Genomic DNA, 19127 nt, shown 5'->3' with positions numbered 1-19127 from the left:
TTTTCCACAGTGGCTGCACCAATTTACATCCCCACAAACAGTGTTTGAGAGTTCCCTTTTCTCCACACCCTCACCAACATTTGTTCTTTGTGTTCTCTTTGATGACAGCCATTCTGACAGGTGTGAGGTGGCATCTCACTGTGGTATTGATCTGCATCCCTGACACTCAGCGAGATCAAGAATCTTTTCATATGCCTGTTGGCCACCTGCAAGTCCTCTTTGGAGAAGTGTCTATTCAGGTCCTCTGCCCATTTTTTAATCCGGTTGTTATTTTGATGTTGAGTTGAATGAGCTGTTTGTATGTTTGGGAAATTAAGCCCTTATCATTTCTGTGCACACTTTCTAAGCAACACAGAACTGAAATAATATTTACCTATCCACTTCATGCTCAACATGTTCACACTGTAAATCGAGAATCAATAGTTCATTAAGGGAATCACCAAAGGTATGAAATCATCCATAAAGTGTTGATTTCTGCTATAGCCAGTTTTCTTCTAATTTGTCCTTATCCTTATTTCCAGAAGGAAAACATTGCTAAAAGTGGCACACATGTCTCATAGGTCAAGTGACTGCATAATTTATCATCCAAACTGGGCCACTTTTGAGAGTGAAAGGGGGTGCTATAAATAATTAGGCCAGGACAACAGGTACAAAGTGGGTTGTATCAGGGAAATCCAGACAAGTGGGCACCTTACTCTTTGGAGTCCTCGGAGTCCAAGTGAGAGCTCAAATTTTCATTTTCTGGGGCTCTCTGAGGGTCTTGGAAAGACCCTTAATAAAAAGGGCCTGTTCCCTGGCTGCCATGTTTGATGTGCACCTCCCTTCCACCACATCATACACCCTCACTTACCCGACCACCATGTCCTTGGGTCCAGCAGTTACAGTGCAGATGCCATCCTCACAGTGTTTTCCCACCAGGCTGTGTGCATGCAGGTGGATGTTTTTTCCATTTGTGACCAACTGAACAATAACCTTTGCAGGTCCCACATAGTTGCAGATCTATATAAGAAGCACATTTCAAAGTTAGCACATCTGACTATATTACAACATGGGAAAATGCTTAAGACACGCCAGTTAAGTATAAAAAGTGTGATATAAAATTAAGCATATCTGTACATATACGACCACAGCTCGGTTTTGAAAAATATGTGAACAAATGATGAGATGGAAATAAATTAAAATGCTAATGGCGGTTGTTTTGGGTGTGAAACATATTCTGCAGGAAGCAGACCATTTAAAATACAGCACGTATTGTTAACATTGGAAGGAAGAGCACATCTTGGAGGATGCTGTATCCCCTTGCTACTAACCAAGAACACAGTTTCAGCTGCACCTTCATTGCATTTTTGGTCATAAAAGCTGGGTAAAAGATCAGTGAGAAGGGTATTGGGGTTGATTGATTGATGGAAACCAAGAGAAGGAAAGAGGTGACCAGAAAGAGTCCTAACTCTCTGCCATGAGATTAGGCAGGAGAGAGAGTCTTGCCCAGGGACCTGGCTATGAAGCTTGGCCATGGACGCCCAAGCCCATGGAATTGGCCTGCAGTGATCTGTTTCTTTAATTCAAATAAGTGTACTACCTAAGTGCAAACCCTTAGATCTGACACCTGTTTAGCTCTTGTTTTAGAAGATTTTTCCATTTAAAGTAACTTATAGTTTTTATTGTTATACCTTTAAAATGATGACAATAGCAATAAAAAGAAAACTGCAAGGAGATAATGACATTTTAAGTAAAGAGAGCTTGGACACCCTTTCTCCTCTAGTTGGTTCTCCAGCCCTCTATAGGAGACCACAGATTCCTTCCTTGAGAAAGCCCCAACACTAAAACCATACTCACAGAAAAGACCAATGGCTTTATTTTTAAACTTCCTGAATATTATAAGTCAGAAAGCTGTGATAAATTCAGCCAAACTGTTGGAAATGCACTGTATCTCCTCAAAGGGTGGCCGGCTATCCTCGTTTGCCCGGGAATGAGGGGGTTTCCTGGGATGCAGCACTTTCAGGGCTAACCTAACTCCTTAGCTAACCTAACTCCAGGTCACCCTAACTCCTTAGCTCATATTGTCTCTTTTTAAGGAAGTATATGACCTAAATCCAGGACCTCCCAACTATACAATCGTTAGAAATATTTCAATCTGCACAAGCAACCCTTAGCTCAGAAGAAAGAGAAAGTAGATAGAAATCTCATGTAGCGATGGATCCTTGATGGATGTCTTTCTGAGATATACTTGAGGAAGAACCTACGCTTGCCAGTAAAATTGCTTGGAAACAGAATTCCTTTCCACCAATCTACTTCTACTATAAATACCATCAAATGAATTTATATTCCATTGAGGCATGATTTTGTTAGGATTTTTTCAGTATGGATTTTTTTCCCCAATCCAATCTCCCACTCTAAGAGTTGAGGAAAAGTTGATCAGAACTGGGATTATTCCCCAGAGGCTTTCGGGGGAGAGAAGTTTCCTCTCCTGAACAAAGGACAGACTCCCCTCTGTCCACAGTGTAGCTCCACTGGAAACCTTAGGGCCTCTCTGCCTGAACCCAGGCTCAGAACCGCTGCAAAAGTTTGCTTCCCAACCCACTAACACCCCTTCCCAAGGAGCAGGGCCACCTGCGGGAATGTCCTCCAGTCCTTGCAGAGCAAGCTAATCGCAAAGAATGCTTAGGATTAAATTAGCTTCTGACCACCTCAGAGCACAAATAAATAATTTCTTAAATAGGTTAAACACTTAAAAAGCCCCCTGGGCATAAAACCAATTATGAACTTAGTGCTTTCCCTTTTATAACAGGTAGAAAGCCTTTGCCCTTCAGGGTAGGACACGGAATGAAAAGTTCTGGGTTTGCTCCAAAGTTGGCTGTTGTCCCTACATACTCCCTGGATTGCTGATGTCAGTTCTGTGTCTTGGTGTCAACATCTGAAATCAGCCTTTGTTATGATGACATATTTCACAGGGACTTCTTTGACAGTAAATAAACAGTGAAAGAGCATGAAATAGACCATGTCATTTCACTTTTAAGTGCACTGAGCATAGGAATGCAACAGTGTAAGGCATGACGAAATGCTTCACTTGGGTGAAATCAGGTAGGCTTTCCACTTAAGCAGGACACCAGAAGGAATCCATCCATTAAAGCCCAATCCCTTTGGATATCTGGACCCTTCAACGTTACCACTATGACAGAATCAGTCACAGGCACTGAAGGAAAGAGGTGGGAGGTCTCCTCAAAAAGTACTCACATCTTTTTCTTGCTATTACTTCATGATCGAAGGGTGGCAAGAATGAGGAACTGGGTAGTCTCTGAGGTAAAGGGCCTGAAAAATGTGCCAATGACTAATGTGCTGTTTGATCCATTTGAAAGAGCTCAAGTCAGCATGGCATCATCTGGTTTTTCACATAGGCCACAGGGCAACGACAGGGAGGCCCCTGGGTTTTGTGGACTTTCCAAAATACTGACTGAAGGAAGAAAGCTGAGGCATGGGGACACACAAAAAAAATACTATTTTCTATTTTCAGGCTCTATGGCTAATGAAGACAGTGGAATTCTACCTTAGGGGAGGGAATACTTCATAAAATGCCACAATGACAGAGAGCTATTTGCAACTGACTCAGAAATTCATTTGTTCTACGGAGAATCAGATTATTTTTATTCAGCCTCCCTTTTACTTCTTTGCATAGTGCTTCCCTTGAAAATTAAGTTTATAGAAAGCAACTGTGTCTGCCAGAAAGGGTGGGTTATTTTTTAAAGAGTCTGAGCATAGCAAGCTTTTAATAAACACTATTGGCTTAAATACAAGTTAAGCTATCACTTAGAGCCAAGGAGACAAAGGTGACAATCAGCTACCAAGGGACACAGGGAAAGCATGGACTTGACAGACAGACTAGCTAGGTTTGAAGACAGTTCCACTGTTTACTACTTCTGTGACCTTGGGCAGTGTTCAGCTCATCTGTAAGATGGGGATAATAACAGGACCTCACAGGTTTGTTATGAGGATTAAATACATTAATGCATGGAAAGTCTTGAAGACCACTGCCCAGTAAATAACAGCAAAACACAGTGTTAACCACGATCTTATTACTATAATACATTCCTCTACCTAGAGACCTTTAAATAATACAACTGCCCTGAGATGAATGTTTATAAATCCCGTTTAAAGGCAGGTGGCTGGAATAAATGACCAATTCAGGCCACTTCTATTCCTAGGGTAAGACTTTTTTCCAGAGTGACATATTTATTTTACTGGGCTTTGTTATTTATTTATTTTAGTAATAATTATGTTATTGTAGTAATACCTATCATTCTTGGAGGTGCTCAGGTTTCCTTGGCTTCTTCCAGGAGCTTTATGACTCAATACCTACTGATGACCACAGGCTAGATCTGCCTTTTGAGTAAGAAACAGAAACCAGGTATCTCAGATAATACCAAACTTAGTCAAATCACCTCCTTTTATTTAAAGCAACTAACTCTGTCATGCTCTGGAAAAGTGCATACTGGTTCTTTAAAGCTGATTAAGAGAAGTAACCTAGAATTTTCTAAGAATCAGATTTTGAAAGGTCCACTTTACTTGCTGAGTTAATAATTTGGACATATCACTTTGGCAGAATGTAGAGTCAACATGAATATGAGACGTGACACATGAAGTAGTTCTTTTCTGCTGAGTTTTTCCTCATGAAGTGATGATGATGATACCTGAAGAAGAGGAGGGGAAAATCCACACTTTTCAAACAGAAATCTACCCTAACTTTACTTGTGTATCTAACTTTGACCTCTACTGCTAAAGCAGCAGAGGAATGTGGTTAAATTCAAGAGCTCTGACGCCAGGCTGCTGTGCTCAAGCCCCTCTGTTGTCACTTAATAGCTGGGCCAGCAGGGAAGGATGGTTAACATCACTGGACATCAGCTTCTCCACCTTTAAAATGAAAGTAATAATACATTTGCTTTCATAGGATTGTTTTTAAGGATTAAATGAGTTAAGTGCTTGGCACCTAACAGGATTAGCAATCTCAAATATAAACCCTCTCTCCTATCCAGGCTATTACCTCACCGACAACCAAAATGTATCCATTTATTCAGTGGGTACTTATTAAGTCCCTTCTATGTCCCATGCACTGCAGTAGGTCAGGGAATGGAGGGATACACAGCTGAGTAGAAAACAGACATAACTCCTGTTCTTACGGGAATTAAAGAGTAGGACCAATACTGCTCAAAAATATCACAAATAAACGTAAGTGCATAACTATGAAGCACTTACACAGGACATGAAGAATAGGGATTTGACCTGGTCAGGAAGTCAGAGAAAGCTCCTTGAGGGAGTAATGAGGACTGTGCTCTCAAAGAAGAGTAAGAATGTAACAAGGGACAACGGGGTGGGTAGGGGTTGAGAAGAGTATTGCTGGCAGGGAGAGCAGCACAAACTGAAAGCTCTGTGGTGAGAGTCCGACTCATCATCTCCTCAGTCGTACTTACTACCACCTTTCAGGGTTTCCTTCCCGTGGTTCCTACCACCTGAGGGTGTCCCTTCCTTCTCTTCCCTGTGTAGAACCATCCATTCTTCAAGGGTACAACCTAAATCTGAATCTTCCATGACACTCCCTTCACCACTTTAGCCCACAAAACTCCACCACTGTCCCTTTTTTGGGGAATGTGATAGGAAGAGGGCAGGAAAATTATACAGAGTTCATTGCAGCAAGAAGATGGTAAAACCAACTAGCAACTGAAGGGTTACTGTCTTACCTCTCTTGCTTGTTCAACTCCCAGAGCACATCTAGCTATACTTCCTCACTTTCTGGTTTTTTTTTTTTTTTTTTTTTTTTGTGGTACACGGGCCTCTCACTGTTGTGGCCTCTCCCGCCGCGGAGCACAGGCTCCGGATGCGCAGGCTCAGCGGCCATGGCTCACGGGCCCAGCTGCTCCACAGCATGTGGGATCCTCCCGGACCGGGGCACGAACCCGTGTCCCCTGCATCGGCAGGCGGACTCTCAACCACTGTGCCACCAGGGAAGCCCTCACTTTCTGTTTTTATGGAAGGGAAGGGGACTTGTTAACTCGGCCCATCTTCACATCAGCCCTGTGGGATCAGTAGTGCCACCCAATCCCACAGCCAAGGGAAGTGAGGCACATTACGATGAATTAAACTGCCATCATTCCTGTAACTGGAGTGATTGGGCAGCCCTTTGAACTTGGGTCTGTCCACCTCCAAAGCCCGTTCACATTCTCCAGTACACTGGCTACCACTTGGCTTAATCACTTTTTCTTCTGTATATGTCCAGTGTGCACAGTGTTTCATAGCTCTCCTTTGCCTAGCACAGTGTTCGTGACAGTTATCCCTGAAAAACCTGTTTGTTTGGTTTTGTTGGTGTGTGTTGTGGGGAAGAAGGTCTCATGAAAGGTGTGAGGCGGCAGAAGTGCACTTGTCCCCCTGTAAGGCTTCTTTACAAACAAAATCATGCCACAGACATTATTAAACTGTGCATTGATTCTCCTCTGTTACGGTGCAAGTCATACTACAAAATGAAGAAAAAGGAGGAGGAGGAGGACAAGGGAAGGGGGGAGGGAGAGGAGGAGCTGGAGAAGGAAAGAAAAGAACATGATTTTCATAACATACCTCCTCTCAGTGACGCAAAAGAGACTTTACTGTTCTTTATTCTTTATTATTTGTTGAGTACACTGGAAGTACTGAATAACCTTCATCAAGCAAGATAGTACAGAACCATATCTAATAGTTTCTGGCATAGGGTAGGAAGATGCTTGGTAAAGTTAGTTCCTTCTTTTTAAGCCAGCAGACTTCAAGCTAATCCAATCTGGGACCAAATCCCAGCTCTTTCTTCTTCCAGCTCTGTGGGCTTACACAAGATAAATAACCTCTCTGAGCTGCACGCTCTATACCTACAAAATGGGACAATAATGGGACCTCAGAGGGCTGTTGTGAGAACCACACAGTGTCTGGCACATGGCATGTACTATGGAAGCACCAGTTTCTTTCCTTCTCTTTTATAAAAAGGGGCTGTTTCCCACCTCGATTTCCCAAAGACCCCGTGAAGCAGACAGACTTGGCACTATCATCCCCATTTTGCAGATAAGAAAACAGTTCAGACAGATTAACAAATGACATAACCCAAGGTGAGACAGTCAAGATCTGGAGGATGCTGGAATTCATCCTGAGTCTTCTGAATGTAGGTGCAGTGTTCTTGTAAGATGGGATGACATGAAAATATCCTCTTTGGCCCACTCACTGTTGATAACATGGTTGTTTTTCCAGTAGTGCTCCTGGATTTGCGTTGATTCATTCACATTCTTTCATCTTTTTTATTGCCCTACTTATTTGACCAACAGCACACGTGGCTCAGATGTTTGTCTGGGATTGGAAGGGCAAACTGGCCCATTAAACACAACAAAATAGACAAAGAGGGCTTCATCAACTATGTAGAGAAGTGGAATAAAATCACTATCTATGTAAAACTCCACTTTGCAAGTTTTGAGTTTTTTGTCATACTTTGACCCCTGGTTTTTGTTTTATTTGTATTTTCAGTTTCATTACATCAAATATAGCCACTTATAAATCATACTTTTTTCAGAAAATCAAGTAACACACTATTGCTAACTCTGCGGACTTGCACCTCAATAGGTGTCATTATCTCATTAATATATTAAAAATAAATGTTTACCCTTTGCATGGCCCAATTGTTCATGGTTACAAAATAATATGTAACTTATGGATGAACTGTGTTGCAAATGTTCATTTATAGGCCAGTTTTTTTGGAACCTGGCTTATAAACCTGGTTTATTCTTTTATTTATTTTTTTAAAAATAAATTTATTAAAAAAAATAAATTTATTTATTTTTAAAAATAAATTTATTTTTAAAAATAAATTTATTTATTTATTTTTGGTTGCATTGGGTCTTCATTGCTATGCGCGGGCTTTCTCTAGTTGTGGTGAGCGGGGGCTACTCTTCGTTGCGGTGCACGTGCTCTTTTTTATTGCAGTGGCTTCTCTTGTTGCGGAGCACGGGTTCTAGGCACGCGGGCTTCAGCAGTTGTGGCGCGAGGGCTCAGTAGTTGTGGTGCACGGGCTTAGTTGCTCCGTGGCACGTGGGATCTTCCTGGACCAGGGCTCGAACCCGTGTCCCCTGCATTGGCAGGTGGATTCTTAACCACTGCGCCACCAGGGAAGCCCCTAAACCTGGTTTATTCTTAAATAGAAAATAAAACAGTAGTATTCTTTTCTACTGAATTTCTTTTCTACATCTCTTTACCCTCATTGCTGCACTACGTGCATTCTCAAATTCTTTTTTTTGAACAAAGCATAAAATATATAGTATTTAGTCAGACCTTTAAAAGATATCCCCAAACTAACCACTTCTTACCATCTCTACTGCTACTCCCTGGTTTCAAGCTGCCATGATTAGTTTCCAATGCCTCCCCCACTTCCCCATGGCCTGTTCTCCTAGGTGATCCCGTTCAAGTCATGTCATGCCAAGTGTGGACACTCCTCTACTCAAAGTCCTCCAAAAGTGAAAGCTGTTGTAGATGAATGAGTCGTCAAGGGGACTCACTGTAGTGTTCTGGGTATATATGATTACAGTTTTCCATGGTAAGAAATTAAAAAAAACCCTCAGACCCTCTAATGGCTTTCCATCTTAAAAGCCAAAGTCTTTACAACAGCACACAGGCCCTGGGCCCTCTGACCCCACTTCCTCTTTGATCTTGTTTCTTACTCCTTCTGGAGCCACATCAGCCTCCTTGCCAGCTCAGCTCCTACCTGAGAGCTCCTGCCTAGAACACTCTTTCCCTGGATACCTGCATGTTCTTTTACCTCCCTTCAGGATTTGCAGAAATGCCATTTTCTCAGGGGAGCTTTCATGGGTTACCCTACACCCTATCTAAAATTTTAACACTCCCATCCCTGAATTCCTTGCTGCTTTCCCCTGCTTTTTCTCCCTGCGTTAGTTACCATTTAATATACTACATATCTTACTTATTTTGATTATTGCCTAACTTCCCCATTAGAACAAAGGCTCTGTAAGAGTGGGGACAATGGTTTCTTCCCTGTCATATCCCAAATGCCTGCAATAATGTTTGTTATCCTGTGGGCATTCAATAATTAATCCTGTAGCAAATGCATGGTTAAATAAGGTGACTAAAATGTCAGCTAGGAAGGCGATTTATTAAAATATAAAGAGCTGTGTTAGGTAGGGATGGAAATTAAGAAATTATATTCTTTTGTTATTTTGTCTTTTCAAAAAAAAAGGCTAGATCCTAGTGCAGCCTCTCAATAGGCTATTTAAATTAGAATGTGATTATTTACACCAGAGCAGAACATTAGCGTAAGTTGATTGAAGGGCATCTTGGTGTGGGTTCTATCTGGACCTGCAGTATGGTTAGAGGAATCTAACTGCTGAGGGTCAGGAACTCAGGCAGCTGTGGGAAAGTGAAGGGAAGGTGACTCTTGAATCATCTTGTTGGAAAATCAAGGTAACAGTGCTCCCGAAGTCCAAGACACCCCCTTGGACTTCCCCCTTTCCACCCCAACGGCTGTTACCCATAAGGCATTCTCCTGCTGTACTGAAGAGGCTAGGGACTTGACTCAAAACATTTTCTCTATTCCTTGCCTTACTATTGCCCTCAGGGATCAAGAATTCACATTTCTGGTTCACCCCAGTTTCACAGTCATGTACTCCCCAAATGAGAGGGCCCTTCTTTGATATTCACTCTGGTGACTGACATGAATAACCACTCCACAGGACCTTACCATAAAGCAGTGCAGGCCTACACCTCCAAGGTCTCAAACTACTGGGCTCCCTTTCAATAAAGAGCACAGGCTCTGGAGTCAGATGGACCCGGCTCTGAATCCTGGCTCCTCCCATTACTAGCTGTGCCATCCTGGGCAAGTTACTCAGCCTTTCTGATGTGTTTTCTCATCTGTAAAATGTGAATGCAAATACATAATGTCTGAATTTTCACAAGGATTACAGGAGGCAATTTAAACTGTCTAACACAGTGCTTGATTCATAGCAGGGGCAGAAGAGATGACAGTGATTCTGTTTTGTCTCTTCATGTTTTAAGCAGATATCTGCAGTTGAGATTTCCTCTGACTGTAATGAGAAGGTGAAAAATGCATTGCATGCCAGGCTCTTCAACCTCTCTTCTCCTAACTGTCACCCAGGCTCAAAACATCCCTATTACTTTACAATCTGCTGCCAATTCAGAGAAATGTAGCTCTGTTCCCTTTTCTAGGTCCAACCACTCTGTTTTTGCACTTACTGTCAGACTTATTCCAGATCTCCTCAAATTACTCTCCTCCCTCCCTCTCCAAAGGACGCTTCCCCTTTATCCACAAATCATGTACACTCTTCTCGCTTATCTGGAAAAACTCTTTCTCTGATAGTGATGATAACAACTGTACAGGTTAGCATTTATTGAAACCTATGAGCCGGGCACTACAGTAAGAAATACAGAACCATTCTTTCATTTGATTTTCTCTATAATTCAGTAAGAAACATTCTTAAAAGGCACTTATACCTGCTTGAGTGCCATTCTCTTTTTTTCCTTATCAAGTATGCAAGAAAAGCTCTAATCACCAATGGTGAAACTCCAACTTAATCTGTAGTACCTTTGCAAATTAACTAATCCCTCTATGTCCCAAAGAAATAAGTGCTTCAAGGTCATGACTTACTCCATATTTCCAAACTGACCAGCCATTTCTTATTCTTCATCCCACTTAACCTCTCTGTAGCCTAGGATATGTTACGTTCCCTCCTCAAAATGGTCCCCTCCCACTTCACTAGACAGTTCTGCTAAAGCACTCTTCCTCCTCAAAAGAAGTCCTGCCAGAGATCAGTCCTTGGTCTATCTCTAACCATTACCATAATCACTCTCTTGACACTTTTATGCAGTCTCCTGGATTTAATTATCTAGTCCATGCAGGACGACTCCTCAATTAAGTCTCATGTGCTTACCTCCCTTTTAAGAATCTGTAACGTTTCCAGCTGCTTGCAGGGCATCTTCCTGTCCATAACTTATAACTCAATTTGCCCACGACTGAAGGCCCATGAATGGCCTTCCTCTGAAACATACTCCACCTCCTAGTAAGTGAAACCACCACCTTCTAAGCAACTGCACCAAAATTCTCCTATCATCTGGGATTCCTCTGTTGTCCTCTACATGTAATCAATTGATGAATTAACTGATTCAGCCAGGTGGCACTCCCCAAAATCTCTGGCACCTGTCCCTTCCCTCTATTCTCACTCCCCTAGTTTATCTATCTCAGCCTGAACCAGAGTTTAACTCATGAGGAATCACTGCAATTCTTCCCACTTGGTGTCCCTGTGCTTTTCCCTTCTAATCCCTCAGCAGATTGCTACCAGATTTATATTCCTAAAGCACAATGCTCATTATAGCGTATCATTCCTATATTAAAACTTATATAATCCACCCACTTTCTACAAAATGTGGTCTAAATTCCTGAGGCTTGCACGATTTGGCCCTATCATACCTCTATAGCCTCATTCCCACCTTTCTCTTTCATGTACTCTTCATTCCAGCAGAATTGTTCACTTTTCCTATCCAACCTCAGAGATTTCTATTTTTGAGCCTTTGCTGCTGACTTTTCTGCTTGTGCTATTTTCTCTAGTTAGATCCATGCTTTCAAATTGCTACCTCTCAAGATCCAGCCCCAAATGCAATCTCTGCCTGGAAGTCTTCTCTGCCCACCCCAACTAGCGGGATCTTTTACCTTAGGGCCATTAGGTCATTCACTCTTTCATCTGAAAAGTACTACTTTATTCTGCAATTCCTACCTGGCAGCTATAGGTGCTGGTTCTACAGTGGTGAATAAAACAAACAATATCATATTTCAGATACCAAGGCATTATTTAATTCTTTCTATTTCCCCAACCCTCAGGATGGAACCAGTAGTATTTAATTAAGAGCTGTTCAAAGAACTAATGACTGAATAAATCATTGGCTCCAGGCTACGCTGAGGAAGGAGCAAGCAGCCAAGTAGTTAACAGCTCCCAGGCACTATTAGGAAAGAATGCTGACAGCAGAGCCCATCAGGCCATCTTGCCTTAAGATCTGTCGAAGGGTTACAGTCACGTGACGCGGTTCATCTCTCTCTCTACTATAACTATGAGGGATTACCCTGAGAAGTTTCTGAAAAGTCCTAGCAGAAGGTGAGTGCATGAAGCCAATTAACTTGTGAAATTCTACTGACTCCTTGGCTTGAAATCTCATTTAGGAAGACCTAACCCTGGCACCATTTTTATTTCTAAGAGGAGTTTTTGAAGCACTTGTACTCCCTTAGGCTTTTCCGCTGAGAAAATAACTTCCGCTTACAGACAGACTGGCTGTAGAGGTGCTAAAACATCTTTAATTTTTATAAATTCAAATTCTCAGGGAGAACTTAACCCTGACATACAATCTCCCCATGGTGCTGGAGTTTGGCCAAGGTGGAAGGATGGGCGGAAGACAGTCATCAAGGGCTGGTTCCAGATAAAATAGAAGTGAGACTGGGAGGACTAGAAGCGCTGCCTTGGCCGCCAAGCCCCATGTAATCTGGAGAGGTGATCTCACATTCATCATCCCAGCTAGACTCTGCCAGGGCAGCTACACAAGGAGGGCTTTCCCCACAAGCATCCCAGAGATGCGCGGGCACCCTCCCACTTGAAAACAGGCCTAACTTCACAGAGTCAGTTTACACTTCTAAATTACTGAAAAATACCCCAGGAGTGTGAAATCAAGACACTTTAACCTACCCCAAGTTGTAATTTATTTTCAAGTGTGATTCCAAGTTTGGAGAAAACAACAGGGATGAGAGCACAGTTTACAGGATTTAAATAAATTGTGCTTAATATAAATGCCTCAACATTCTTAAATTTGTAGAGGAACACTCTCCTGAAGTCTGCACATTTTCAGATAATGTGGGTTAATTTTTAGAGCAGATTTTCAGTGCTCCAGTAAGCGGCCAGAGTTCCAGGTGCCAGTTACCGCTACGATCTTGTGTTAGGCCCCTAATCTCTTTGGGCTTCCGAATTCTTCATGTGTAGAATCACTAGATAACAACTATATGTCTTCCAGCTCTGAAATTCTATGATTCCTAGTCATATATATATATATATATATATATATATATATATATATATATATATATATATATATATATATATATGACACACAGGACAACACCCCAAAGATCACATTTTCAAAGTAAAAAAAAAAACAGTTTAAAATCACAGAATTTCTGAGTTGGAAGGATCCTAACAGTAAACTTATTTTTAAAATTGTGAACATTTTAAATACATTTAACACAATTACAAACTGAGAAAACATACAATCAACACTCAAATTACCTGTTGCAATGGGGCTTCTGATAGCATGGAAAATCAAAATTTAGAGACAAAGAAAAACCTTTATGTTAGGCAAAGATTTCAACTTTTCTCATTAAAACTGAAATTGAATAACCAAAGTGTTTATTTTCAGTAAATACAAGAAGGGTCCTGCCCTGGGTAAGTTAAATCCTGATAATAAAGAACCAACTTTTCTGGGGATATGTCAAAAATGCTTCCATTATACAAGTAGGGGGGTGGGAGAGAAGCATACAAGCAAACCAAAGACAGAATGAAAACTTTTAATCTACGAAGCTTTTTTTTTTAAATCTTTACAAACTACATAAAAGTAACTAGGAGGATTAGATCCCATGTAAGGTATGACTGAAGTATGTGCAAAATAAAAACTTTAGGTTTTGGATTTATTTATTCTTTGAAAATAGAAATTATTAATATAAGTTTTAAACATCCTTTTAAAATAGTTTTAAAGTCTCTCAACACATTGTGTTTGATGAAAACCTAATTTGATATAATTAAGAGTATCTTCTGACTCTGTGATATTCAAATTTACTTGGGATTAAATGTCATTGATTTCTTTCTGTTTAAAGGCATACAATCATCCTCATGATATATTTTTCTGGCTTAGAAAACCCATCCTATCACCTTCACTGAAATCCACTGGTTAGAGAAGTAATTAAATACTTTGGCTTTTAATGACTGAAAGTACTTACAGATATCACTTAACGTAGAATTTAATTTGTACTATAGTAAACACAGCTGCCTGTACAAGAATTTGGACCACTCTGGGAAGACGACAATTAACTGTTCCTTTCTTCAGAAGGAAAGTACATAAGATAAAGCATTTCAACTATTCTTCTGTGATTTCCTGTGGAAAACCCCTACAAAATTAGGAGGATTACAAGTGAGTAGAAAGAAATGGGAAATTTTCTTTGTCTGATTTCTTGTTGCCACTTTACTGGTTAATTTACATCCCAGACACTGATAGGGCAAAAGAGAAAACATGATCTAAGTGTCAGACTGAGGTTAACCAACATATTGTACCATCTACATACTATTATGTAAGCAAAAGGAGGAAGGGAGAAACACCAAAATTTCTAACATGGTCTAGGATAACATCAGCCAGTAATCTGGAAAAACAGTAGTGCTTTAAACCTGCAAAAAACCCTACAATGTGATAACTTTATACTGTTCAGCCTATACAGACTAAAACAAAGTATTAGAAATAAATCATACACTTTGATGCTTGGATAAAATGTTCTGCAAGCTATTAATTTCTATTAGTTTTAGGAATTCGCCAGAAAAATTATAACTGCCCTATAACCAAATCTTGATTTTCCCTTATTACGAAGGTACAACTTACTAAGTAAAAAATCTTTTTAAAGGCATTAAAAAAAAAAGAATTTACTTATCGCAAAGGATCTTAACACAAGTTACCTTCCCTGCCCTGCAGTCTTCCAGTTTATTTTTTGAACCAGTCCAGTGACAATGAACTTCATCCTGAGGCTATACATTCCATCCTCAGGCAGCTCTGACTCTCAGTGACAACTGAAACCTCTGCCTCCTGGGGCTTCCACTCAGTGCTTTTTATTTCATCTTCTTTTGACGGCAGGACACACCTCACCCTTCTTTCCTATGACAGCCATCCAAATATTTGAAGACAATCAAATTCTCCAGGCTATAAATATTCTCATGCTCAATGACCCTTTGAGGAAGGTTCGAGTTCTGTCACTATTCTGGTTTGAACACACACTCAAGTTTCTATTTCTCTACAAACAGGGTGCCCAGCACTGTACACAGTTTTCCTGGTGTGAGAGTGAGACCACCGTCTGCTCTTATATACTACTTCTATTAAGGGAGCCCAATGTGGAATTACCTGTTTGGTTGTCACATCACACTGTTGGCTCATGTTGAGTCCATTATTAACTAAAACTTCTAGAGCTCTTTGCATGCATATCCCTCCTACCCTGTACTTGTAGTATTTTGTTTTCTGGATGCATTCAACTCTTTTAAATATCATCGCTTAAGAATTTAGCCCTTGGTTCTGATGAAGATATGGATGTTGAAGTATATTTCTGAATTTTAAAACCCAAAAGTAATACACAAATTTTACATTAAAAAAAGAATTTAGCCCTTTGCCCCAGCTTTTCAAAATTAACTTGAACTTAAATTATTTATTATCTATCACTTTATGTCATTGCAAATGTGATACAGCCTCCATTGAAGACACTGATTAAAATATATATATATATATATATATATATATTTTTTTTTTTTTTTTTTTTTTTTTTTTTGCGGGCCTCTCACTGCTGTGGCCTCTCCCGTTGCGGAGCACAGGCTCCGGACGCACAGGCTCAGCGGCCATGGCTCACAGGCCCAGCCGCTCCGCGGCATGTGGGATCCTCCCGGACCGGGGCACGAACCCATGTTCCCTGCATCAGCAGGCGGACCCCCAACCACTGCGCCACCAGGGAAGCCCGAGAGTGTTTTTTTTTAAACAGAGAATATCAACTAACAAAAATAAAAGGAGTAACAGAAACAGAAAATCACAAATTTATAATCATCAACTACTGATCATAATTGATTCAGGACAGAATCATCCATGGAAGCTAAAACCATTAGAAAAAGATGTTAAGGATGGTGGCATGTACCAGGGTGGCAGCAGTGGTGACAAGTGACTAGATTCTGGATAAGTTTTGAAGGCACAGCCAATAGGATGACCCAATGGTTTAGATGTGGGGTATGAGAGAAAGAGAGGAGTTCAGGATAACTCCAAGGTTTCTGGCCTGAGCTGGAAGGATGAAGCTGCCATTTCCTGAGAAAGGGAGGATATTAGGAGGAGCAGATTGGTAGGGAAGGTTCGCAATTCAGTTTGTTAAGTCTACCAGACAACCAAATGACGTCAATCAAGTGGCTAAGCCTGGAGCCTAGATTTCAGAGTAGAAGTCTAGGCTAGAGAAAAGAATTTGGAGCCATCAGGATATCTATGTTACATAAAGCTCTAAGAGGGAGGCAATGGAGAAAGAGAAACTCTTCTGAGTCAAGTTTTAACTAAACCCTTTTTAACTAAACAAGCTAACTTTCTATTTAAGTTTCCATTTCTAGTTAAGCTTCTAATTGGTGAGCAACAATCGAGTGCCCAAAGAATGAAAAAGAATTCAGTTTAATTCAGCAGATATTTTTGGGACATCTCCCAGCAGAAGAATATCATGAAGAGTAAGACATGGTGCCTGTCCTCAAGGAACAAAGTCTAGAGACGGGGAGACAGGCACATAAGTGGGTAACTGAAATAACATGAGGAACAGTGATAAGCGCAGGCAAAGATAGCATGGGCCTATTAAGGAGGGACACTCAGAGGTCAACTCACTCGGGTGGGGAAATGAGGGCAATTCAGAGCAGACTTTCTGAAGGAGTTATTACACTGATAAATATGTCAGAAAACTACATAGGAAATAAATTCTGTGACAAGGAGCTGAAATGACATTCCAAAGAGCTAAAAATAAATTCAGGATAAAACATCCCCACAATGCATAAAAAACATTTATAGAAAAAACCTTCATGGCTATTAAAAGGCAACTTAATGACAAAATACATTTTGTCATTAAGGATCAAGTAGGATTATCAGGGTGGGCTTTTTGAGCTTGTCTTTGACAAAACAAAGTAGCTGGATTCAGATGCTATGAAAGATGGTATGTGTACAAAAGCGGCAGTGAGAAGCTACATATGATCAATGAAATGCCTTACAAAGAATACGGTAGACACCCAAAGCTGGCATTCTCAGAGCACTTACCATGTGCTGGGCACTGCTCTTGACATATACTAACTCATTTGAATCTTCCCAACAACTCTGGGAGGTAGGGACTGTTTTCCTTCCCCTTTTACAGACGCAGAGAGATGAACCAACTGCTTCAAGGTTAAACAACTAATAAGGAGCAGAGATGGATTTGAACCCAGGGTAATGTGCTCTAGAGTCTGCTACTAATTATTTTGCTATATCACTTCCCTAGAGGTCTATAAGCTGCTGAGGAATGTTCATTAAGTTCATTAAGTGAAAAAGGCAAGGGGCAGAGTGTTTTATAGATTAACAGAATATGTGTGTGTGTATAAAGGAATATGCTCTATAGTTTATATGTATTTGGATACACATGTGCTTATACACATAAACATACACATTCATAACAGTGCTTCTCTCTGGGGAGGAGCGGGATCTTACATAGAAGGGAAATTTACTTTTCACTATATATGTCTTTGTATTATTTGCATTTCTATGAATTTCTTTGTCACACTTTTAAATAAAAAAAAAAACTAGTTCTTACTTAAAAAATAAAACAATGGGAATGGCACACAGGCTAATTAATGAGGGAGTACACAAGATCACACAATTTCAGTAATGAAGGGGGTTGAGAAGTCTTAATTTGCTCATGGGAGGAGAAATTAATGGATATTTGTTATTTCTGCTCCCTCTTTGAATTTTACCAGTACTCATATTTTTCTCTTGGAGATCCACCTCCCCCATTCGGTCTGCATGTTTGAGGTGCAGCTAACCCCACTACCAGCTCCAGGAGTGGAGCCTGGGAATGGCTGTTAACGTAATCACTTTGTCTTCCACTCCCTGTCCCCAGTGTTACACCTCCAGGAATGGGCTGTGAAACAACGCAGACCACTGAGGGCCCAGAACCCTCAATCTGTGACCCCTTTAACCGGTTTCAGCTTCCAGGAAAGCAGACTTGTTGCTGCAGGACTTGGTGCCCTAACAGATGAACCTGAGGCTGCTGCAGGGGCCACCTTCCGGAGCTGAAGACGGGAGCCTACATAAGAGAAGTCAGAGCTGAGAGGCAGAGAGAAGCCAAATGATAGTGTCAGCTCCGAATGCAGTGGAGTTTGAAGCTAGCTAGCTTTTCCTTTGGACTTTTCAGCTTTCTAATCAAATAAGTTCCCATTTTTTGCTTAGTTTTAGTTGGTTTTTCTCTCACTTGACGTGGAAAGATTCCAACAGATAGAGAAACTGAGGCAGAAAAAGCCTATTTCAACCTGGAAAAGTTTGGTGACATACCTAGGGTCTAAGTAATAGTGTCCCAACTCATTGACTAGGACTTGGGTCACCTGATTCGTAGTCAGGTGAGCAGGGGAGGAAAAGGAAAAGAAGGCTGCTGAGACGCGAGGAACAAGACGGAGCAGCAGGGGGAGGAGAGCTGTGACGGCGTGCTAGAGACTCTCTGTTTCCAGTAAAAACCTATTACTATTATGTCACGTTATCTGTCTCTTCTTTAGCTACATCATGATAGTACTAGTGCTCATTTGGGGAAGATAATTCTAGCATCTCCTGCATGTTGACCACTGTACAAATAATTACTGGTTACCTACTATACCATGAACTTTCTGGCCAACCCAATACTACATATTATTCCAGGTGCTGAACATCTACTACCAATAAATTGCTTCATGTAAGGAACTTAGCGGGATCTGAGTAAACCCACTAAGTTGCTAAAGTGGAGACATCTGTCCTATAGAAGTTAAATAGGGCTGTGGTTTAGTGAGCAAAATACCATACTTGAAAGTAAAAGCTGGATTTTACTCGAGATTGTGCAATTTACAGTGGCACACCACTGTATTTAAGGCCCACCATCTACTCAATGGAGAAATGTCACAGGAATTACTTTATGAAATAAATTATTCAAAATACTGGCAAACTTTCCAACCTGAAAGATTTTCTACTATTCCCTAAGTATATAATAATGATATATAAGAGATGCCATGGATACGTGTCAATATCTTTCCCAGTGCATAATG

The 19127-nt window shown here is 40.8% G+C and overlaps 1 protein-coding gene across 6 annotated transcripts in view; it reads right to left on the bottom strand.

Annotated features, from left to right (window-relative positions):
- The window catches only part of NFKB1 (nuclear factor kappa B subunit 1), a 122060-nt gene that overhangs the window by 56103 nt on the left and 46830 nt on the right, over nucleotides 1-19127 (bottom strand). For all 6 annotated transcript variants that reach the window (XM_004263570.4, XM_033402102.2, XM_049708849.1 and 3 more), the window contains one exon: nucleotides 851-999. In XM_004263570.4, the coding sequence (XP_004263618.1) occupies nucleotides 851-999 (149 nt within the window). The remainder of the gene's footprint in view (nucleotides 1-850; nucleotides 1000-19127) is intronic.

Source organism: Orcinus orca, chromosome 4, assembly GCF_937001465.1.
Source record: "Orcinus orca chromosome 4, mOrcOrc1.1, whole genome shotgun sequence".
NCBI lineage: Eukaryota > Metazoa > Chordata > Mammalia > Artiodactyla > Delphinidae > Orcinus > Orcinus orca.
This window is presented reverse-complemented; position numbering and strand designations above follow the sequence as displayed.